At 37.6% G+C, this 24352-nt stretch overlaps 1 protein-coding gene across 10 annotated transcripts in view; it reads left to right on the forward strand.

Moving 5' to 3' along the window:
• Positions 1-24352, forward strand: part of MAP2K5 (mitogen-activated protein kinase kinase 5) — a 264501-nt gene that overhangs the window by 97916 nt on the left and 142233 nt on the right. For all 10 annotated transcript variants that reach the window (XM_069597653.1, XM_069597650.1, XM_069597649.1 and 7 more), the window contains 2 exons: positions 7423-7484; positions 12304-12352. In XM_069597653.1, the coding sequence (XP_069453754.1) occupies positions 7423-7484; positions 12304-12352 (111 nt within the window). The remainder of the gene's footprint in view (positions 1-7422; positions 7485-12303; positions 12353-24352) is intronic.

The following is a 24352-nucleotide window of genomic DNA, read 5'->3' on the forward strand; positions in this document are numbered from 1 at the left end:
ATAACTTTTCTTCCAGGGAGTAAGCGTCTTCTAATTCAGGGTAGCTAAAAGTTGGTCGGTTTCTTTGTCTTTTTCAAAGAACAAACTCTTGATTTCTTTGATTTTCTCTATTTTTTTTCTGTTGTCATTTACCTTTAGTCTAATATTTATTCATTTTTTTCTACGAGCACTGTTTTTAGTTTGCTCTTTTTCTGTATTTTTAAGGTGTGAAGTTAGGATATTGATTTGAAATCTTTCTTATTTAATGTAGGTGTTTATAGCTATACTTTTCCCTCTAAGCACTGCTTTAGCTGCACTCTAGAAGTTTTCATATGTTGGTTTTGTTTTTTTCATTTTCATTTACCTCAAAGTATTTTCTAATTCCCCATGAAGATAATCCCTTGTGATTTATTTCTTAGGAGTGTGTCATTTTCCATGTTGAATTTGTCCTTCTGTTGTTGGTTTCCAATATTCCACTGAGGTCAGAAAATATACTTTGTGTGATTTCAGTCCTTTTGAACATACTGAGGTTTGTTTTATGCTCTAAAACATCGTTCTGGAGCATGTTCAATGTGCACCTGAAAAATGCATTCTGCTGTTGTTGGGTAGGGTATTCTTCAGATGTCTGTCAGGACTAGTTGGTTTACGGTGTTAAGTATTTTATTTCCATGTTAATCTTTAGTGCAGTTGTTCTGTCTATTGTTGAAAGTATGGGGTATTGAGGTGGGGTATTTTGTTGCCTGTTTCTCCCCTCAGTTTTGTCAGTTTATGCATCAAATATTTTGGCATTCTGTTGTTAGATGCATATATGTTTTAGTTGTTATATCATCTTGAAGGAGCACCAGCTGAACTCTGCCTGTGCAGTGACTGTAAGGCAGCTGGTGTTTACTGTATTGGCAGGCTGCTGATATTCAAGGCTATACTGAAGGTGGAGAGCAGGCAAGTTAAAATGCCACAGAGCTTGCTCTTCTTACCAAGATTCAAGCATAGTCCTGAACAAATAATTTTGGGGTGGCTACAGTCCTTTGGCTAATTTCCAGAGTTCTGGAAAGGTTGATTCTGACAAATTTTGTCTGTTCTTTCATTGCTTTTGCGGAGAAGGGAATTTTCAGAGGACCTTATTATACCTTGCCATTTTCAGTGATATCACCTTTTAATACATTTTAATGCTTTAAATCCTTGACTTAAGATATTCGCTTTGTAGTCTGTATTTAATACTATTTCTGAGACTTATCACTCTCTAGGCTCTCAAACCCTTCTACTGCTTTTGGCAACTCCCTTTACTCCACACTAACTGGTCCCTGAACAATCAAATCTCTCACTTCAGTTTTTCTCATATCCTCATCAACTCTTCTAAAACTTGATTCCCCTCCCCCAGATTTCACCTGCCTTTTTCTCATTCAGAGACAATAGTGAGCTCTCACAGGTCCTCACTCTTCCATCTGTAACTTAGTCACAACTGCACACGCCTGACTCACCTCTTACATGAAGAGCTGCCTAAGGAAAATCTCTTTACATGTGCATCCCGTTGGCAGAGTTTCTTCATTAACCACCCTCCCTGTTTTGGGCTTTCATTCTGTCTGTAATACAGCAAAACAGTCCTCATTTATGTGGACCCAAAACTGTGTACCATCCTCTGTCAACCCTTCTCTTACTATTGCAGTAAAACTTCATAACTTTCTCTCAGCCTAGATCTCTCATTTCAGTGTAGAGCCTCATTGTTTATTTTAATCATATATTGTTTATTTCCAGATATCAATTGAGCGTTTTCTTTTAGACACTATTCTAAACCTGGGGGTATAACAGTGAACAAGACTTAATCCCTGTTGGTACAGGACTTAAATTCTAGAAGGGGAGACAGACAAGAAACATACAGTATGTTCACAGAGAGGAGTAAGTGTAATTAGAACCTAAAGCAGATAGATGATGACTAATAAGGAGAGGAGGTGCTACCTTTGACAGTCAGGGATGGCTTCTTTATGGGAGTGGCATTTTCGCAGAGACTGAGTCAGTGAGCCAGCTTAGGGAGGATCTTCAAGGCAGAGGGAATATCAAGTATAAATGCTCTAAGATGGGAAGCAAGGTGTAATCGGGCCCCACAAGAAAGTCTTGGTGATTTCGGAGGACCTGGGGCCAGACAGGAGAACAGAGAAGTAGGCAGAAGCTAAATTGTGTAGGCCTTATAGGTCCTGGTGAGGAATTTATGTTTCAGCCTGAATTTGTTAGGATGTATTAAAAGGTTTCAAGTAGGGAAGTGATATGTATGCCTTCTCATTCAGTCAAAATTAAGTTCACTCAGAAATACCCAAATATAGTATGTGAGACTTTATGTACATGTATTTGAATTACCATCATGGGAATAAATTGTTTCCCCCACAACCCATATTGCAAAGAAAGAAAGGACTGTTAATTTTTTTCAACAGGAAGAGGCTAAGAGAGCTTCTGAAATTCTTGCTTGTGGCTTCAGATTTTTTTAGTATTTAGTATTAATAATTGTTGCTGTTCAGTCACCCTGTCATGTCCAACTCTTTGCAGCCCCATGCAGAGTGATGCCATCAGTGATGCCATCCTTTGCATCAGTGATGCCATCCAGCCATCTCATCCTCTGATGCCCCCTTCTCCTTCTGCCCTTGATCTTTCCCAGCATCAGGGACTTTTCCAGTGAGTCAGCTGTTCATATCAAATGACCAAAATATTGGAGCTTCAGCTTTACCATCAGCCCTTCTGATGAGTTTTCAGAATTGATTTCCCTTAAGATTGATTGGTTTGATCTCCTTACTGTCCAAGGGACTTTAGGGCTCTTCTCCAACACCACAGTTCAAAGGCATCACTTCTTTGGTGTTCTGCCTTCTTTATGGTCCAGCTCTCCCAATTATACATGACCAGTGGGAAGATCATAGCCTTGACTATAAGGACCTTTGTCAGCAGAGTAATGTTTTTAACACACTGTCTAGGTTTATCATAGCTTGCCTGCCAAGAAGCAATCTTCTTCTGATTTCATGGCTGTGGTCACCATCCACAGTGGTCTTAGAGCCCAAGAAGAGGAAATCTGTCACTACTTCCACCTTTTTCCCTTCTATTTGCCATGAAGTAATGGGGCTGGATACCATGATCTTAGTTTTCTTAATATTTAGTTTTAAACCAGCTCTTTCACTCTCCTCATTCACCCTCATCAAGACCCTCTTTAGTTCCTGTTTGCTTTCTGCCTTTAGAGTGGTATTATCTGCATATCTGAGGTGGTGGTTGTTTCTTCTGCCTGTCTTAATTCCAGCTTGTAACTCATCCAGCCCGGCATTTCTCATGATGTGCTCAGCATACAGGTTAAACAAACAGGGTGACAGCAGACAGCCCTGTCGTACTCCTTTCTCAGTCTTGAACCAGTCAGTTGTTCCTTACAGGGTTCTCACTGTTGCTTCCTGACCCGCATACAGGTTTCTCAGGAGACAGTAAGATGGTCAGGTGTTCCCATCTTTTTAAGAGCTTTCCACAGTCTGGTATGATCCACGAGGTCAAAGGCTTTAGCGTAGTCAATGAAACAGAGGTAGATGTTTCTCCGAAATTCCCATGCTTTCTCTATGAACCAGTGAATGTTGGCAATTTGATCTCTGGTTCCTCTTCCTTTTCTAAACCCAACTTGGACATCTGGAAGTTCTTACAAGATTTTAAGCATGACCTTACTAGCATGGGAGATGAGTGCAGTTGTTCGATGGCTAGCACATTCTTTGGTATTACCCTTCTTGGGAATTGGGATGAAGATTGATCTTTTCCAATCCTGTGGCCACTGCTGGGTCTTGCAGATTTGTTGACATATTGAATACAACATCTTGATGGCATCATTCTTTAGGGTTTTGAATAGTTCTACCAGAATTCTATTTTAATATTTCCAAATTAATAATTAATAATAATCATTATTTTAAGGAAAATGTTGAGATGAATATCACAGTAATGTTGCTTTGTTCATTTGCTACATATCTGTGTGTATTCCACATGCAAGATACTACTTTGTATTTGTAGCCCTGTATTAGGATAAGCAGAGACCTTACCCCATGAGTTCTTTTGACTTAATTTAATGAAGATAATAGCCCCACTTCATCAGCAGAACTGTGTAGTTGTTTGGCAGTTGAGATGAGTTTTTTGCTCTTCTATTAGCATTCTTCCTCCTAGTTCTCATGGTAGATAGTAGCATGCAAGGAAATGACTGACTAAGGCTAGGGAATGCAAGAAAGTGACAGGTCACAGTGACCTGGACCAATGATCTTGGAATCGTGAGGAAAAGGATCAAACCAAACATGCAACAGATAAATGAGTCTCTACATACCTAGCATACCAGTATTGCAGCTAAGATTAACCTATCTCTCTGAGTGTGTGTCATATTGTCTCATTTCAGTGAGACTAAAAAGTTCACATGTGATTCTCAAGCTGTGTCTTATGGGGAAACCTTTTAGATCTTTGGAGTTCTAAGAAGTCAAAGACTCCAGTCTTTCCTGGGTTCTGGCCTCAACTGACTCATGGCTGTGACTAGAACACCCCACTCTCCAGGACTCAGTTTCTCTCCCCTGTCAAATAAAGTTATTGGACTGATCTTTAATGTCCCTCCAGCACTAATGTGCTGAGATTTGATGAGTCTAAGGATTGCCTTTTGGGGATAGGCCTATACGATAGAAATGATAGTAAAACTCAGTAAAAATTCAACAGAAAATCCTCTGCCATGTCTAGCCTGATAAGAATTACTTAATATCATGAGAACTCATCTGGCTTGGTAGGAGCTCTTGAGTCTCTTTTTAAAAATATATATATGTATGTATGCATTTGGCTGTGCCAGGTCTTACTTAGGGCATATGAGATCTCCAGTGTTTGCTGTAGCATTCAAACTGTTAGTTGCGGCATGTGGGATCTAATTTTCTGACCTCGAACTCAGGGGCCCCTGCATTGGGAGTGTGAAGTCTTAGCCATTGGACCACTAGGGAAGTCTCAGAACTCTTGATTCTAAGTGGATCTAATGATTGTGTCAGAGACAAGATGAATCTGTGATGACAACAAAGCCAGCTATGTAAAGATTTCCCCATATGGATGGCTAAGGAGAGTGGGATATAACCGAGATTAAGTAGATATTTTAAAAAAACCAGTGAATTACCTCAAAGTGGGATTTCTTTTTGGCTTGTTCTACTAATAATGGTAATAACCTAATCTTTGCCTTTTTTGATTTAGCTTGTTGACTATTGTCCTGTTAGCTAATTAGGCCCGATTTATAGCCTATGTAAAAGTGAATCTCCTCTTAGGACTTCTTAGTAGTATATGTGAATAGATTTGCACCTCCTGGTTTTGAGCCACTCGAGCTGTTCACATCATAGGGGATTGGCCTGCTAAACTCTATTTCTGAGCATTCCAAATACCAACATGTAAAGCTTGATATTCTTGAGAATTTTTTATCCTTGCAACTGCCAGTTCATCTGAAAGGTCAATGAGAACATGAAATGTTTTCTCTACCATGTTTTCACTTTTATTGCATATATAATAAAAATGCCATTTTAGTAAATAAATATGGTTCGCCTCATTGCAGAAGTGTCTTTTTCATTCTCTTCCCAGTAACACCCGGAGACAAAGCATAAGGTTTAGTCATACTGTGGATTTCCAGCTTCTCATCAGAATCTGGAAAATACAAGCCAAAGCTGCTGCAAAAAGTGATCATTTTAAACAGGATAAATACAAAGCCAGTTTCTTTATGTATTGAATATATGTAATATTTTTTACAGGGAAAAATAATTTTTTCTCTGATGTTCAGCTTTAGGAAAACTTCACATTAAAAAATTTTGTATTTGCCAAATAGACTTAACTGCGTTTGAAAAGGATAATATGCTCCATGGTATTATCTTATGAGGCATACTTACGAATCATCTAGTGGTATATTGTTAAATATGAATTTTTAGCCTGTAATAGAAACAAAAATTGTTTCTCAGATATCTTGGGTAATCTTACAGTCTTTCAGCTCCAGGATTCCTTCATGGAGCTGAAAGACTGTAAGTCTCACCCTTGACTCAAAGAAATATTATTGCATGTGGTTAAAATAGTTCTCATACAATCATATCATTAGTAGGAGTAAAGTAGTGTTTCTTTGCATAACCTCCTGAAATTCTTATACTACTTGTGTAAGATTAAACATTTAATAAGCATGCTAAGTTGCTTCAGTCGTGTCCGACTCTGTGCGACCCCATAGACGGCAGCCCACAGGCTCTGCCGTCCCTGGGATTCTCCAAGCAAGAACACTGGAGTGGGTTGCCATTTCCTTCTCCAATGCATGAAAGTGAAAAGTGAAAGTGAAGTCGCTGAGTCGTGTCCAACTCTCAGCGACCCCATGGACTGCAGCCTACCAGGCTCCTCCGTCCATGGGATTTTCCAGGCAAGAGTACTGGAGTGGGGTGCCGTTGCCTTATACTTCCAAATGAATATTGGTTCCTTTGAAATAGTTTCCTGGGAAAGTTATGCAGTTATTTTAGTCATGTTATTGTTGCTGCAAATGATTTGTGGTCCCTTCTTTTGAAACTGTTTTCAGAGCAACTTAACCTATCTGGTAAAATTCATGGTGATTTAAATTCACTTATTTATGTATCTGACAGATACAGAATATGTACTCTCTGCTAGTTGTGCTAATTTCTAGGTTGATAAAAAATCAAAACAACATGACTCCTGTCTTTATTATGTTTATAATCTAGTGATTTTATTTTTTGGAAACCACCAAAAGCTCAGTTTGGTAAAGGTGAAGGGTATTAGTGAATACCATTTTAGTGAAAAATATTATGACTAAGGAGATTTTTTTTAACCTCATAAAGTCATTTTCAAAATAGTATCAGAGAATTTCCAAAAAAACAAAAAATTATTTTGTTCTAAGATAACTTCTTTGGAATATGTTAATTGCTTGCCATAGTACCTAATTTGAAGGTTAACATACATTTAGATAGATGTTAACAGTGCCATTTTACTTTATTAATTTTTATGTGTATTTTGAACATTATACTCACCAATTTCTCTTTGGTTAATGTGAAAATTCTAAGATAAGGTCCTGGTTTACCTTTGAGAAAACTGTTAACACAGTGCAATACTTAGATATGATTGTCCTATCAATCTTTAGTTTTGCGTATGTATTTAGGTTTACATAAAGTACAGATACTTAGCTGGTCCTTCACTACTTTCTTTCAGTTTTTACACGTGTATGATTATACACTTGAGAATAAGATGAAAGTATCTAGTTATGCTTCATCTGGAATTACGATTGTATCATGAATGAAACTGGACTAGAAAGCCAATTTTACCCTAGACATCCAATTCATGTTGTAAGTAGAGGAAAAGAAAAGTCTCACAGTGGATGTCAGAGGAGGGGCCCAGTGTCCGAGGGGGCACTGTTCTGGTAGTTTCACTTGTCGTAATACAACATGTTTGTCTCCACAGGCGGATCTTTGGATGTATATAGAAAAATTCCAGAGCATGTCCTTGGAAGAATTGCAGTGGCGGTGAGTATATGGCTTCCACTCTGTGACATATGGATGATTTGTTTGTGTTAGTCAGGCATTATTCTCCTTATAGCCTTAGGATTTTTTGTTTTTCTTTTTCTTCAGTCGCTACTGTCAGGATCTTCTTAACTCATCATTTTTGTCCTTTCTTCCTTTTGTAGACCACCCTATAATAATGACATAGAAACATGGCAGTTTTCAGGCTTATGGATTTTTTGTTTGTTTGTTTGCCACACCATTCGGCTTGCAGGATTTTAGTTTCTGGACCAGGGATTGAACCTGGGCCCCATCAGTAAAAGGGCCGACTCCTTACCACTCGACCGCTAGGGAATTTCCTGCATATTCTGACTTGAGCTAGTTCATGTGTTTGCAGGGATCTTACTACTCTTATTAATCAGTAAAATTTCCACATTCTTCAAAAAGAAAGCTGTTTTATTGACATTTTGTAGTTACAGGCATACAATTAGAAAATATGTTTAAAGCCTAAATTATTAAAGTAAAACCATCTGCAAGGAAATACTACTTTAGTCTTAAAGATTTTTGTATATGTTTTATGTACTTGGCTTTTAATTTTTTCACCATCTGTATCTAGGAATTTATTCCTTTGCAATTAAAAGAAGTTTTCTATATTCACTAATAAACTGATGAAATATATCAACTAAATTAACATTATTATTTAAACTCCAGATTTCAAATTTGGAATAACATAGGCTAAACAGTGTCTAAGAGAAGTCATGGGTGGTGTAATAGTAAACAGTTGCTAACCTAAAGGCACTCTGATAACTTAAGCAGTTTAATGCAGAACAAAGTGATTATACCATGTACCATTTAATTAAATGGCTGATTTTCACATTCATTATACATCAAACTGACAACTCAAATCCTTTAATCCAACATGGACCCTTATTTAGTCTTAGTTCATTGTAATTCACAGCTTTCCTTTTTTCTTTCTAATTATTAGTGTGAACTGCCCAGGGTGCTGAGAACTTTCTTTTCTGATGCTATTGCTGCTAAGATGCTTCTAATCTACATGTTTAGGTAGATGAGTATGAAATTCGAGTACTTAAATCACCATTTTAGATGAAAATAAAAATGTTTCATTTCCTCTTTTAATCTTGGGGGGAATGAATGCTTTGTGGCTTTTGGCAGTTCTTGGCTCTAAAGTTTAATAACACGTATAATAAAGGGCAAAAAAAAAAAAGAGGGATACCAATTGGAAAAGAAAAAAGTATATGAGTTCTCTGTACTCAATTATCTATCAAACTTGGCTAAAATAGGAATTTGCCTTCTTCAGAAGAGAAGCTTGTTCTTCCTGGAGTTCATAAATCTTGCCTCCCTCTTGTGTAGGACAGCCACACAAGGCCATTGCTATTTTCAATTCTCCTGAAGTGGGAAGCCTGTGAAGTGAATGGAGTCAGGAAAAAAAAAATCCAACTCCAATACAGGGCTTGCCTACTGGGTAATCGAAAATATGACAATGGTTTTAGTGAAAAGCATTTGAAATAAATGAAATAAATGCAGTTAACCTTCACGGTAACTATAGATTATTGTACATATTTTAAACATGTGCAAGGTGAGGTACGGCAAAGTTAAATAGCTTGCCTAGAGTTCTGTAATTAATCAGTAATAATCAGAACCCAGGGCAGTTTAACTCTGGGCCCCATACTCTTTCCCTCTGCTTTCCTAGAAAATGAGAAAAAATGAGGAGGAAATGAAAGGAAGAACAATATTTAAAAGTAAAAGAGAGAAGTGCAAATGAAAGAATACGAGAGTAACGATATACACTGCTTCAGATTCTTTTCATGTCTTAGAACCTCATCTCGGCATCTCTCCCTCCCCACAGTAACTTTATTTTCTGAATTCTCATAGTCTGGCATGCTGTACAGGTCCACAGATCCAAGGTTCATTACAGAATAGACCCTGTCAGCCTTTATAATATGTTGTTCACATTATCTCTTGATGGATGTATGGCAAGAGAGCATTTTCCCAGAAAAAGAAGTCCATATAAACTGGTTGATTTCAGCCTTCCAACTTGCTCAGTGATTTTTTTCCACTTTGTTTGAATCTGGCCTTCCTATAAAGAAGAATGCCTTTCTGCCTTTCCCTGCCATCTAACACATTTTATTTTTCCTCTTATTTTTGAAGCAGTGACACTGTGTACTGTGAGTGCTAATGTTGATTGAAGTTGTCCCTGAAACAATGTGCACTTGACATGTCAAGGAGTGAGTGATTGACAGCAGATATAAGCACTTTTAGTGTCAAGGCTTTGTCAAGTCATTGTTGTGAAACCTAGCTTGCTGAATACCAATAATACCCTCTAGATTTTCAATGAACAGATTGCTAGCTCCCTGTACACTTATTTTTCTTCTAAAGGAAAATGTAGTCTATTTTGGCAAAGTTGGAAGAATATTTTCTTTTTTGAATCTCCAACAAAACTTTTAATTTTAGCAAGTATCATAAAATCAGTATTTATTTTGCTTTTTTCTGCCCAGTAATCTGAATATGGTGGATTGACTTCGCCTTGTATGTTTTCTGATTATTCATTTTCTGTGGGACTAATTTTTAGTGGGGAGCTATCTTTAATGGGAAAGCTTTATAACATTCAACTAAGCTTATGTTGAGAAATTTAACCTTGTTTCCAGAACTCAGAGGGTGATTACTAAATAAGATGACCTTGTCCTTTGCTCAAAGAAGATATTGTTTTTATTGTTGATGTTATTTTTTTACAAGCATTTAAGGAAATATTTTTGTCCTGTTTCTTCCTTTTGTTGTAGTTATTGCTATTTTAATAGTTTCTTTTTTTATTATCTTACTGTTCAGAGTACATTTGTTTTATTGTAATGCCACTTAGTCTGAATTCTGAAAGAAATCATTTACTATAGATATGTGTTCTGTTCTCTTAAAATAGACAAATATATCATAGAATTGATTATAATGCATTAGCAAATTTTTCAGGAGTACATTCCACTCAGAATAATTAAATATGTTAACTTCTGCTCAGCATTAATTGATATAGATTTTATCTTCTGTATTTTTCGTATTTTAAAATTGAGTTTTTCCCTTTATATTTCTATTTTTAATATTGCTCTTAATCTTTTTTGATCAACTAAAATCCTTGCATATTTAGCCCCAACCCTCTTTCCATCATTCTCAAGATATGTAAATTGCCAATTACTTCTCATAATGGTAGTTTTTCTTATATTCCTGACTCACCTAAAAATGCTGCTGTGCTCAGATTTTCTCTAGTTTCCTCAAGTGGGGGCTGCTGTCTAGTGTGGTGCTCAGGCTTCTCATTGCAGTGGCTTTTCTTTTCATGGAGCACAGGCTCTAGGGTGCACGGGCTTCAGCAGTTGGGACACATGGGCGCGCAACTTGGCGCACAGGCTTAGTTGTCTTGCAGCACGTGGGATCTTCCGAGACCAGGCGTTGAATCTGTGTCCCCTGCATTGATAGGTGAATTCTTAACCACTGGACCACCAGGGAGGCCCCTATATAGATTATTTTCCTGAAACATTTGAGAATAAGCTGTACATATCATGACCTTTTACTCCTAACTACTCTAGGTGTATTTTTCTTAAGAACAAGTGTATTGTCTTATATCACCTCTATATACTGAACAAAATCAGAAAATTAGCACTGATACATCATTATTACCTAATCAACAGTCCTGATTCAGGTTTTGCCAGTTGTCTAATAATAATACCCTTTATAGACCAAAAGAAAAAGTTTTCTGGTCCAGCACCCAGTCTAGGATATACATTATAATAGTTGCCATGTCTCTTCAGTCTCTGTTAATCTAGAACAGTGTCTCAGTGTTTCTCTGTCATTCATGACCTCGATGTTTTTGAAAACTACACTGCACCAACACTCGGATCATATATTTTTACCTTGGCCTGAATGCTTTTTCCGCTTTTCCTCACATCAGTGGAATCTGTTGCTCAGAGCCTGGCACTTCAATAAAGCCCTCCTGACTATTGTCAGGGGAAGCAGCTTTTACTTCATCCATTGCCTTCATTAGTTAAGTTTTTAAAAATGTCTCTCCTTGGTGGGAGGGAGACTCAAGAGGGAGGGGACATAGGTATACCTATGGCTGATTCATGTTGATGTTTGGCAGAAACCAACACAATACTGTAAAAGCAATTATCCTTCAATTAAAAGTAAATTTGGGGCTGGTGCAATGGGGATGATCCAGAGAGATGATATGGGGTGGAAGGGAGGTTCAGGATTGGGAACTCATGTACACCTGTGGCGGATTCATGTCAATGTATGGCAAAACCAATACAGTATTGTAAAGTAAAAATAAAAATTAAAAAAAAAAAAAGAAGAAGTCTGAGATTAGATTGCAGGCGTGCTCAAGTGAGGGCCCCCTTCCAGGAAAAAAAAAAAAAGTAAATTTGAAAAGGAATGTCTCTCCTTGGTCATAAATGTCATGACTTAATTTTTTTTCATATGCAGAAGTATAAAAAATAAGTGAGAATCTTTGTCCCTTTTTCCTGTCCCTGTCCTTCCCCCCCCAACCCCCCCGCATACTACCACTGAGAACTTTGGTGTAACTGGACTTCCACGTCACTTCATGAGCACACATACTCATTTCTTTCATACCTTATCCTTAGAACATTGTGAGCTTATTAAATGAAGGAACCTGTGGCTTGTACATTCAGTATCCCCACAGTACCCAGCATGGAAGTTGTTTAATAAATGCTTGTTGGTTAACAGACTTTTGAAGGAAGAAATTATGGTTGATATGATTATGTGTTTAAATGTGGAAATTTCCTCATAAAAAACCATCATTGACCCGTTTTCTCTTTCTTAAATTTAGGTTGTTAAAGGCCTTACTTATTTGTGGAGTTTAAAGATTTTACATAGAGGTATGTACTGAGCTCATAAGCTCTGACTTATTTGGGGGTAGGGTGGGGAGCTCTCTGGAAACCTTGATTTTTAAAGTGAATTAGATGATCTCATATTTAAGCCAGGTGATACATTTGATAGTAAGATGGCTCCTTCATAAATGTTATTTTTAAAAAATTTTATTCCTTACCAGCTCTGATGTAGATTATATACTTGGTATTATATTTTTGTGAATAATGTTTACGGAACACATAAAATGGTATTTCACAGTATTTGGAAATGACAGGATCTTATTTTTCTTAACTCTAGTTAATGAAAAACCTTCACTTTCTAGCAGTTGTATCCCTTCCTTTTGTTAACATTTCAAGCACCCTCATGCACTGTTTCTTAAGAGGCAGCTTCACAGACCTTGAAAGCGAACGTTAAGGAATTGGTGAATGCATCAGCAATCAGTCTCCTAAGCCTATTAACAGAATGCATGAAAAGAATTACCAGGTAACTGGTGAATGTGAATGTTGCAAAAGGAACCTCCTTTTGCACTTGTTAATATTCCCAAAATGTCTGAATTCATTTGGAGCAAATTATTAAGTGAGAAACAGACTATAAAAAAGCAACTGCAAGTTGGCCTAATGTTAGTAACTACTGTTTAAGTTTACACATCTGTTCAGCCTAGCTCTGTGCACATTTGGAGGAGGCAACAGCATACACATTAGATGTGATTAAGGGAAGTTTTGTTTGTTTTTAAGGTATAAGCTATGAGAGAGAAAACAACTGATGCCTTCAGCTGTAGCATCACATCTGTCACTAAGGGTTTTTTGTTGTGATTGTGGTTGTAGTTTTAATATCCTAGTGATTCCAAATTTTTGTTTTAAATTCTCCTTCCTCTTTTGAAGAGGGTATGTAGATACTGACATGCAAAACTTTCAGTTCAGTTCTTGAAGGTGTTTATGCTGATTAAATGGAATCATAAAACCAAGTTTTTCTGTAAAGCCAGTCCACTCTATTTCTGAGTATATAGTTGGTACAAAAGTTATATGTAGAGAGAGTTAACTAAATGTGTCAGTATTATTCTTCCTGGGAATAAATAAACATGTGAATACATCTGGTGGGTGAGAAAAAGTGGAGCATTTTCTCCCCCGGGATTAAAAGAGAACAGTCTTTACTGTAATATGACTTACATTCCTCCCCTGCACTCCTACTGCCCCACACTTGCCAACCCGTAAAGTGGTTATAACCGTTTTAATAGGAGTTAGCATAGTGGTCAGTTCTTGTCGTTTTATTGATTTTTATGAACATCTGCTATCCTTCTGACAAAGGAACTCAAGGAAGTCATCAATGCTCAGCAGCAGAATCTTCGTTTAAAGGCCTTTGCCATGGAAATGCAAATGTTATTATTAAAGTGACCCTTAGGCTCATCCTGTACTCCGGGCATACAACATAATTCTGGCGTACAGGGAATTCTCACTAACAATTAACTTTCTATGAGGACTCTTAGTAGCACTAAGAACTATAGTAAATAGGGAAATGCTATTCAATGATTCTGCAGTCATCTTTGTTTTTCTTCTTTAAAACCATTGGTTTTAGCTTCACTTTTTGTCTGGAGGAATAGTGGAATTTTTCGTTTGAAATGGTGTCTTGATAGACATTTCTAATGGATTTATGTCTGGATCTAAAAATAAAGACTGAAATGTTGGTTAGAGTCGCGTACAACCACCCTATAGTCACTGTGGGCAAGTGTGGCTGACCAGAGCCTTTCAGAGGCAGGTAGGTCCTTCTCCCCAGCTCTGGATGCAGTTTGGGCTGAGAAGGGTTCTTTGATCAGTGGCGTATGAAGGCGTTAGTGGTTTGACCAGTTGGGGTCATAGAGGTTTCAAAAAGGAATCCTAAGCCTGTACTTCTCTTTTCAGTCTGCGCTCGCCAGTCCAGTTCTCACAGAGAGTAACCACTGTGAGATGCCACTGATTCTGGGTTAAGGTTATCGGGGAGAGGCTGAGTGGGGATTTTGGTAGTGGGCCAACTAACCCTCTCAAGGAATTTCCATTTTTAAAATTTATTTAACTGAAGTACAGTTGATTTACGATGTTGTGTTCAGGTATCCAGTGTGTTGTGTTCAACGTTCAGGTATACGATGTTGTGTAGGATACAGCAAGATGATTCATTCATACACAGATTTTACACAAATACACACAGATTTGTACAAAGATATACAGATTCTTTTCCCTTATAGGTTATTACAAAATATTGAGTATAGTTCCCTGTGCTATAGAGTAGTTTCTTGTTGGTTATCTGTTTTATATATAGTAATGTGTATATATTCAGTGTTAAATTTAAGTACCAGTAAGTGAATGTGCGTCTGTGTCTCTCTCGATGCAAAGACTGATGAATTACAGTGCAGATAGACAGTTATTCCCCAGTAATTATGGGTACTCAGCTATAGAAACAGTGTGCTGTCATAGTTTACCTTTTTAACTATGTATGTTTAGCTTTTGAGTTTTCCTTGTTATTTGTGGAAATTTTACCTTCTGGATTTAAAAGTACATGTTTTTTATTGCAGAGTGGAAGAAGCCAAGTGTCCCCGGAGACTTTTGTAAAGCTTTGTAATGAGAAATTTACTCTAGATTGAGTAGTTGTTAACTTAATATTTTAGAGGTTTTGTCTATATTTAATAACTTGGATTTCATAAAAATAAGATTAAAGATGCCTTTATATTTACCAAAAAGCTATTTAATTTTCTCCTTGATTAAAAAATTGTAGCTTTCTAGATCAGTTCAATCAGGCAATTAAAGATCAGAGCTTTTAAGTTCAGCTAAGGCAATTAAATAGGTAATATCCTTTTTTTATACACTTATGCTGTACAGGCTTATTGCTGTACCTTCTTAAAAGCACATATCCTTGTTTTTGCTTTCTCGAAATGAATGGTGAGGGGAGTTCTAGCTGAATATGTTTCATGCTGTCAAATCAAAGACAGTGGTCCTTCTCTGGCGGGGGCTGTTGGGGAGCCTGGCACAAGCGCTGTGAGAAGACAGAGAGAAATGAAGACAGGGAAAGACAAACACTGATGAGTGGGCTAAGCCTCCTCTCCTTCGTCTTGTCTGAGTACCTGTCCCTGAAAGCCAGGATCCTTATACTCAGGAACACAAGTTTCAGAAGATTAAGAAATGGATATGTATTCAGTAAGAGGACAAGCTGTCTCTCACATTTCAGTGGCTTCCCTGAAGTATAGTGGTCCTGGATTTGTGACTGTTAAAAAAAATTATGCATATAGAAGTATATAATATATTGTGGAATTTATATTATAAAAGATAGCTAATGGCTTCCAGATAAGCTGTTGAAAATTGAGCCTTTCCTATAGAGCAAAACCCCATGAGGACTCTAAAGCAGGACGAAGCTTGAGGAACAGCAGTGACAGACCACCCCTCCGTCCTGTGAGCCTTGTTAGTCTGGTGCAGGTCAGTTTATTTGTGTATTGTGTAAAGTGGAAATTTTTTTAGGAATTGAAGTGTATAAGATCCCACCAACTCATAGGGGATCATCATGTATTATATTCAATCAGGTTTTACTGATGTTTATTTTGTTCTTTTCACAATCTAGTTGATGTGATATATATGAAAGTTTTTATAAACTACCAGATATTAATAGTGTAGGTATGTTTTAATTATATAATAACTATTATTAGAATTAACCACTTTATCCTGTTAATAAGCTTATCTCATTTCCAAATCAATCCAGGGAGAGAGTTTATTCTACTTGGTATTACTAGGTCAAAAATTATGAAAATCTTTTCTTCAAGAAAAGCGTGTGATATCACATGAAGACATAATTATTAAAACTGTTTGAAACTTCCACCAAGATTAACTACTGTGGAAAAAATTGTCTTTGTTAAAAAGCATTTGTGTGAGCCCTGTAAGCATAGCATGTACTGACTGAGTAAAAACAAAGAAAATGAACAGTGAGAAAGTCTGTTAGGCCAGATCCAACATTACAGCAAATATTGCAGCTTAACTTCAAAACATACGTCGCCACTAATGAGGTGAGAGCCCTGCATATTAATAAACCTACAGCTCCAGTCACAGCCATCATTACCCACATCAAACATAAATACAAGATTAACACCTGTGCCATTTCTTTGGAAGATGTGAGAATGCCCTGGCAGTAACTGCTCTCTCTTTCCCTGAGGATAAAAAATAGAAATGGAACGGTAATGAGAACAGAACTTGGATTAAGAAAATAAAATTGGCAGTCAGGCTGGGGCAGTCTTACACAGATGGAGAAGTTTATAGAAAGAAAAAAGCCTAGATAGTTGGTGTCCAGGATATTTTTTGTATATACGATCCTGGTTAGTTTCATCAATTTTCTCTAATAGAAGAGCTTTTTCATATTTTTTATATATATATAGTTGTATTACTCTGAAGGTGAGTGCTGCCCAAATAGATTTATGTTTGGAGAAACTAAGTCTCATGGTGTCAATATACATGTTAGAAATTTTATTTTCTACCCTTATTATCTTTTTATAAATCTGGCCTCAATACTTATCTTCCAATTGGTGGTGTCATAGACACCAAAGCCAATTTTTTAAAAATTATTTTTAATTGAAGGTTAATTGCTTTACAGAATTTTGCTGTTTTCTGTCAAACCTCAACATGAATCAGCCATGGATATACATATGTCCTCTCCCTCTTGAGCCTCACTCCCATCTCCCTCCCCATCCCACCCCTCTAGGTTGATACAAAGCCCGTTTGAGTTTCCTGAGCCATACGGCGAATTCATTGGCTATCTACTTTACATATGATAATATATGTTTCCATGTTCCTCTCTCCATACATCTCACCCTCTCCTTCCCTTTCCCCATGTCCATAAGTCTGTACTCTATGCCTGTTTCTCCAAAGCCAATGTTTTTAGTTTGTTCATTGAGCAACTTTTTATCTCAACTATGTTCAAGGCACTTGTCTGTGTAGTTGGAATATACTAATTTACATAAAACAAAAGATTCTGACACTCGTGGAACTTATATTCTAGGTTGGGAAGCCATCCACAAAATAAAAAAAATAAATACAGAGTATGTTAGATAGTAGTTATTAATACAAAGAAAAAGTAGATCAAACTTAGGGGAGGCAAAAGATGGGTTGCAGTGTTCATCAGGTAGGCCTCACAGAGATGAGATTGAAGCAAAGGCTTAAAGGAAGAGAGTTACTAGCCGGGAAGGTATATGGGAGAACAGAGCTGAAGATACCAGTGGGATGTGCATAATGTGTTCATGGAACAGCAGGGAGGTCAGTGTGTCACACTGAGGACATGATAGAGGGTGCTATCAGCTGTTAGGCAGTGTCACAGTAACCAGGTGAGCTATGGAGGCTCAGTTGTGAAGATGTGGAGAAGTGGTCAGGTTCTGAATATATGTATAAATGTATAGTTAGAATTTCCTGGTGGGTTACTTAGGAATTTTAAGAGGAAGAGAGGAGCTAAAGTTGCTTCAACTTTCAACAATAGCTCAATGTGATAAAAATGTTTCCTGCCACATTTTTTTCCTGCTAAAAGAGAGACTTTCTTTAAAATTAAGGAAAAAACTGGTACTGCCAAGTGCTGACAAAGAATACAGAGCAACTGGACTCTCATACATTGCTGGTAGGAATATGAAATGGTCCTGCCACTTTGGAAAGCAGTTTGATAATGACCTCCAAAGTGATTCGGCAGTCCCATGCCATATGGCTTTACGTATAATAGCTCCAAACTGGAAATGACTTAAGTGTCTTTTAGCTGGTGAATAAATAGACTGTAGTACATCCCTACATGGAATACTACTCAACAATAATAGGGAAGAAACTGCTGATTCACGCAGTGACACAGATGCATCCTGACTTCCTTATGCTAAGTGAAAGAAGCCCGACTCAAAGGGCTCCCTATTGTGTCATTCCACTTCCTTGACATTCTGGAAAAGGCAAAACTATAAGGATGCAAAACACATTGGTGGTTGCCCAAGGGCAGAGGAAGAGTTGACTATAGAGCTGTGAGGAGTTGGGGAGATGTTGCAAATGTTCTATATCTTGATTTTGGTGATGGTTATATGACTGTACACGTTTGTTAGAACACTTAAACTTACACATCTAAAGAGGATGAATTTTCCTGTGAATTATATTGGACCAACCCAATACCTCAGTAAATCAAACTTTCTTTAAAAAAGGAAGAGAAAAAAGGCACTCTTTTAGTTCTTAGCAGTGCAGTGGAATTTCTACTTTAGAAAGAGATTTCCCTGCCTAAAGAGACAGACCATTTTTTCAAGGGGTCTGGTTGATTCTGTCTTTATTACCATATCTTGTGATGCCTGAAAAATCCTACCTAGGTTTGGTCTAGCAACTCACTAGCTTGGGAAAAAAAAAAATAGAAACCCTCACGGTTTGCAATGTCAGAAAGAGAGGGGGTGGCAAAAGAAAGGGAGCAGAGGGGAAAAGAGAAGAAAGTTGCTATTGTCTTTGGTCAACAATTTGGAACATCTGGAAATTTGACAGATTTTTCTTTCCTTAGTTAACCCATTTTTCCCCCCTCAGATATTATTTAAGAACTGCAAATGTGCACCACTGAATTGGCCTGACTTGGGCAGTTTTAAAAGTTCAATTTCTAAGAGGGAATAGGTTTTATGTAAATTCCCAATCCAGTCCTGCTGACCGATTGCCTCATTGTGTGACCCTGGAACAGCAGGTGACTCCTGCTCTCTAGGCCTCAGTTTCCTCATATATATGATGAAAGAATGGCCGGATGATCATTCAGGTTCTGACAAGCACCAGGACTCTGGAAATTCTGGATTCTTTGCTTTGTAACAGAAGGAAATATGATATCTTAACAAGGTACAAAGCAAGTCCTTTGCTTTGTAAGAAAAACAAATGAAAATCCCTGATAGTAGATTTTTCTATGAAAAATTTAATAATAGTAATAATAACAATAATGAATATTAATTAGGCGCTTACTCTGTACCAGGCCCTGTTCTAAGTACTTAATGTGTACAAACTATTTTGTGTTCCTTCAAAATGGGAAACTCTAGGAAATAAATATTTTAGAACTAAAGAGGCTTAAATGCAAACAAATAATTGAGAATTAAAGCAGTGTGGCTTATCTAAGAATATGGTTCTTTTTAAATCAAACTGATGGAATCAAATCAAAAGATAAACTCTTTATGGGGAGAAAGTTTTTAAACTGTAAAGTATATGGAAAATAAAATATTATCATGAACAAAAAGTTACAGAAAGGACATTTAGAGTCACAACTTAGGTGGAAAACAAAGGAATTCTTTTTTTTTAATCTTTTTATTTTGAAATAATTATAGATCCACAAAAAGTTGCCGCCAGAATGTACACGAAGGTCGCTCTCAAGGGCACCCTTTTTAAGGGAGGAATGTGTAAGAGAATTGGAGGCTAATGACATAGAAGAGTGTAGACAGGTGAATGTATATTTGCTAATACCTTTTAAGTAAGATCGGTGTAAATTTTAAACCTTAGAGTGTTATAAGAATATTTATGTTATATTCCAAGTTATGTTTTATTATATCTTATTAAGTGAAAGAAAAGGAATGAACTGGTAGAAGTAAAATCTCTGAATTCCTGAGGAAGTGAACTTTGATGTCAAGGTGGTAGTGTTAAAAGAATACCTTAGTGTGTTTAAAAGTTGGGAATTGTGATGGGAAAAAGTTAGGAATGATGATTTGCTGGATTCTTTATGCAAAGGATTGTTGGAAAACATTACTATCAATAGGAAACTCACCTGGTTAACTTTAAGTATTGTATGAAGAAATGTAACATACACAGATTTTCATAACCTCTTTTGCAGAGTTTTACACAGGTGGTGCTTACCCATAGGTGAGTTTTATTTTTGCTATCTAGAGGACCAAACACAGGTTTTAAAAAGACTAGTTTGAACAACCCAAGACATTTTAAAAGAAACCATCCCCAGCTGGTTTTATGTTGTAGTACGTGATGATGAGAGGACTGGCATGCACGGGCTCCTTCCCTGGGCTTTGTGACTGCTTAATCAAACGTGTCTGGAAGGAGGCGTTTATGTTAAGCAAGTGCTCATGGTGGGAGCACAGTTATACCTAGGCTCCTATTCAAATCCTTTAAATAGTATCCTTTAAATGTATACATTAATCATATGCCAGTGATGTAGTAGATTGTAACTTAGGAGCACTTGTGTTTTTGGAGGGAAAAAAAAAGCTTTAGCCCATTAACTGAGGCAAACAAACTAGTCCAGTGACTCTGGGTTGTTGGTTTTATGTTGGATATACATAACCTGGCAAATGTCTGTTACTTGCCACACAAATGAGCATCTCTAAAAATTAAGCCTCCTTCCCCAGTTTGCTCATTCATTCTCTTTCCCTTGAGTAATCACTAGAAATTTCTGTATTTCTGGTAATGACTTTCAAAACAGGAAACCCCATATAGCATTACTTAAAAGTGTTTTTTTAAAGATTGTATGTCTAGGGTATATAAAAAACTATCAAAACTCAACAGCACCCCCGCAAACAATCCCAATATAAAATAAAATATTTGAAGAAACATTCCACTGAAGAGGATATACAAATGGCAAATAAGTACAGGAGAGGATTTCAGCATCATTAGCTGTTAAGACAATGCAAGTTAAAGCCACAGCAAGGTACTACTACACACCTGCCAGAATGGCTAAAATTTTAAAAATAGCGATGACATCAAATGCTGGCAAGGATGCAGAGAAATTAGATCACTAATACATTGCTGATAGGAATGTATAACGAAGCAGCCCTGCTGGAAAACAATTTGACATTTCTTTAAAATCTACTATATGACCCAGCATTTGCACTCCTGGGCATTTATCCCAGAGAAATGAAGACTTATGTTCACACAAGAAGCTGTACACAAATATTTCTAGTAGCTTTGTTCATAACAGCCAAAAACTGGAAACAGCCCTGACATCATTTATGAATGCATGGTTAAACCAAGCTGTGCTCCATTCATACCGTGTACTACTACTCAGCAGTAAAAAGGTATGAGCTTTGGATATACACAACCTGGATGAGTCTCCAGAGAATGATGATGAGTAAAAAAAAAACCTAGTCACAAAAGATTACATACTGCGTGACTCCATTTTTATGAAATTCTTGAAATGACAAAACTATAGAAATGGAGAGCAGGTTAGTGGTTTCTAGAGGCTAATGAGAGGGTGCAGGGGTAGGAAGGAGGTGGTGTGGCTGTAAACGATGTGGTGACGGGCACATTCTGTGTCCTGACGGCATCAGTGTCAGTATCTCTTTGTGACATTGTACTATAGATTTTCAAGATGTCGCCGTTGGGAGGAAATGGGTAGAGGGTATACAGAATGCCTGTATTCTTTTATTTATAACTGCATATGAGTCTACAGTTACCTCAAAAAGCATAATAATAAGAAAGAATATGTGGTTGTTCTATGATTGTCTATGTTGGGGTGGTATACTTAATCAGAGAGGACTGATATTGTGGACTTAGTCTTTCTGTCCCCCATGCATCTGTGATGGGATTTCTCATAGACAGAGCCATCCCTTTTAGGACATTTCTAAGAAGGGGAGGACCCAGGGAGATTGTCATGCAAGCCACTTTCCCTTCTTACTGAAAATGAGTATCAGTGAAAACCTTAGGGAAGAGAAGTCATGTTCAATACAGGGAGGGATTACAGATAGTCTGAGAGGGTATTTAGTCTCCTGTAAATACCTACCCTAAGAAGGAAATGGCAACCCACTCCAGTGTTCTTACCTGGAGACTCCCAGGGACGGGGGGAGCCTGGTGAGCTCCTATCTGTGGGGTCGCACAGAGTTGGACACAACTGAAGCGACTTAACAGCACGATGCTTCTGCCTGGCTGGGGATTGTGATTTAAAGTAGATTATGTTGTCGTTGTGTGTTTGACTCACAGTTCTTTATGGCACCCAAATATATGCTCCTCACCTTAATGGTGAGCCGCTGTCCAACAAGCCAACATGAGGCCCTCTGTGGGCTGTTGCGTGTTTGAGTGACTAAGCCCTGATCACAGCTTTGTCTTTTAATCTAACTATGAGTTTAGGGTTTCTTCAGAGGAAGAGGGAGAACAGCTGTATGCTAGGTAGTTCCTATTGGTAGAGGGTTGGAGGCCACAGTTCGTTTGTAACACTGATTGTGTGCCAATGTATGTTTGTTAGGTGAATAAATTGAATCACAGTTTTCTGGGATTAATTTTTTTCTCCTGTAATTTTTTGTAGTGTAGCTTAATTGGAAGTCATCCTGTGTTCCCCTCTCTGTTACTAAAATAAGATAGAATATTCTGCCAAGAATGTTGAGCGGTTAAACCTCCATGGCTCTCCCTTTCTCCAAAGGCGTGATTTAAGGTGATCAGCTCCGTGGAAATTAAATCCGTTCTTTCACTGTTGGTGAATTAAATTTCTTCTCCATTGGATGCAGTAATTATTACTGTTACTGATATTATTTTTTGAGTGCCTTATTTGTACTGTTGTATTAGATCTTTTGTGTGTATCAGTTTTAACCTTGCAAGGAAGGTGTCATTGTCTTCCTATTATCAGATGAAGAAACTGAAGCTTAAAAAGGATAAATAACTGAGTCAGGAGAAAAGTGATAATTGGTTGGTAGCTCTAGGTTTAGGGTCAGATCAAGATTTAACTTCTGCTTCAACTTCTTAATACAACTCAACTATGTGACCTTGGATCAGTTTTAACCTCTTTGAGATCATAACACTCTGTCTGACACATAATAGCTATGTTATAGTTCAAATTACTACTAATCAAGACAAGCAGCAAGAGGTTAAGCGAGAGAATAGTTAGAACCTTCCTCAATCTTCTCTCCTGTATCTACTTTATGTGATAAGTGAAAAAATCTAAAAAGATCAACACAGCTATTCAAGGCCAAAACTGGGATAGTAACCTGGCCCACAAATTCAGATGATATTGATCTCATAAACATAATGCTCTTTGCTAGGGTTTAAGAGTTAGGATTGTAAACTCTAGTTGTATGGCTTTGAGCAAGTAATTTCACTAACTTGAGTCTCAATTTACTCACCTATAAAATGGGGTTAATAATAGACCTATCTCAAGGGTTATGATGAGAATTAAATAAGCTGCAGAATACATATGATGATAAATGCATTTAGCCCAGTGCTTGGCATATAGCAAATGCCAGAGAAGTAGCAGAGAAGGCAATGGCACCCCACTCCAGTACTCTTGCCTGGAAAATCCCATGGACGGAGGAGCCTGGTAGGCTGCGGTCCATGGGGTCACAAAGAGTTGGACATGACTGAGCGACTTTGCTTTCACTTTTCGCTTTCATGCATTGGAGAAGGAAATGGCAACCCACTCCAGTGTTCTTGCCTGGAGAATCCCAGGGACGGGGGAGCCTGGTGGGCTGCCATCTATGGGGTCGCACAGAGTCGGACAGGACTGAAGCGACTTAGCAGCAGCAGCGGCAGCAGCAGCAGAGAAGTAGAATCTGCCCTAATTTTTGTTATGCTTTAGAATAATTTACCACAGTTGGTCTTCTGGACATGCTACTCCAAGTCAAGTCTATAATCAAAATGTATCTTATAATTTATTTATGTGGTATTCTGTTGCTTCCTTTCCTTCTTCACAGAAAAGATTTTGTAATCATAGGAATCTTATGTCTTGAAGTATCTTAGATTCGTGGGAAGTAGGTAGTTAAGAGCTGGGGGCAGAATATAGTTCCCTTCTGACTCCCGGGAACCTGTTCCTCCATACCTGGTATTTCCCATGCATCAACCAGAGAATGTTGCTGGGTAGGATCTAAGATCCACTATGTTTTACTTACTACTAAAAGGAAGGCAGAGTTGAGAGGCCTAAGCCTTTTTGCTCTGGTATTAGTCATAAATGCCACATTCTCCTGCCTTCATCATATATAAAGAGAGAAAACCAATGTTTGTTGCTTCCATTCAGACTGGATCATGAGACTCTAGATAATAGCTTCCATTTAGGATGGCTAATTATGCTGCTTAATTTTATTTAAGGCTTTTCCAAGAATATTTGGATGG

Source organism: Ovis canadensis, chromosome 7 (assembly GCF_042477335.2).
Source record: "Ovis canadensis isolate MfBH-ARS-UI-01 breed Bighorn chromosome 7, ARS-UI_OviCan_v2, whole genome shotgun sequence".
Classification (NCBI taxonomy): Eukaryota; Metazoa; Chordata; class Mammalia; order Artiodactyla; family Bovidae; genus Ovis; species Ovis canadensis.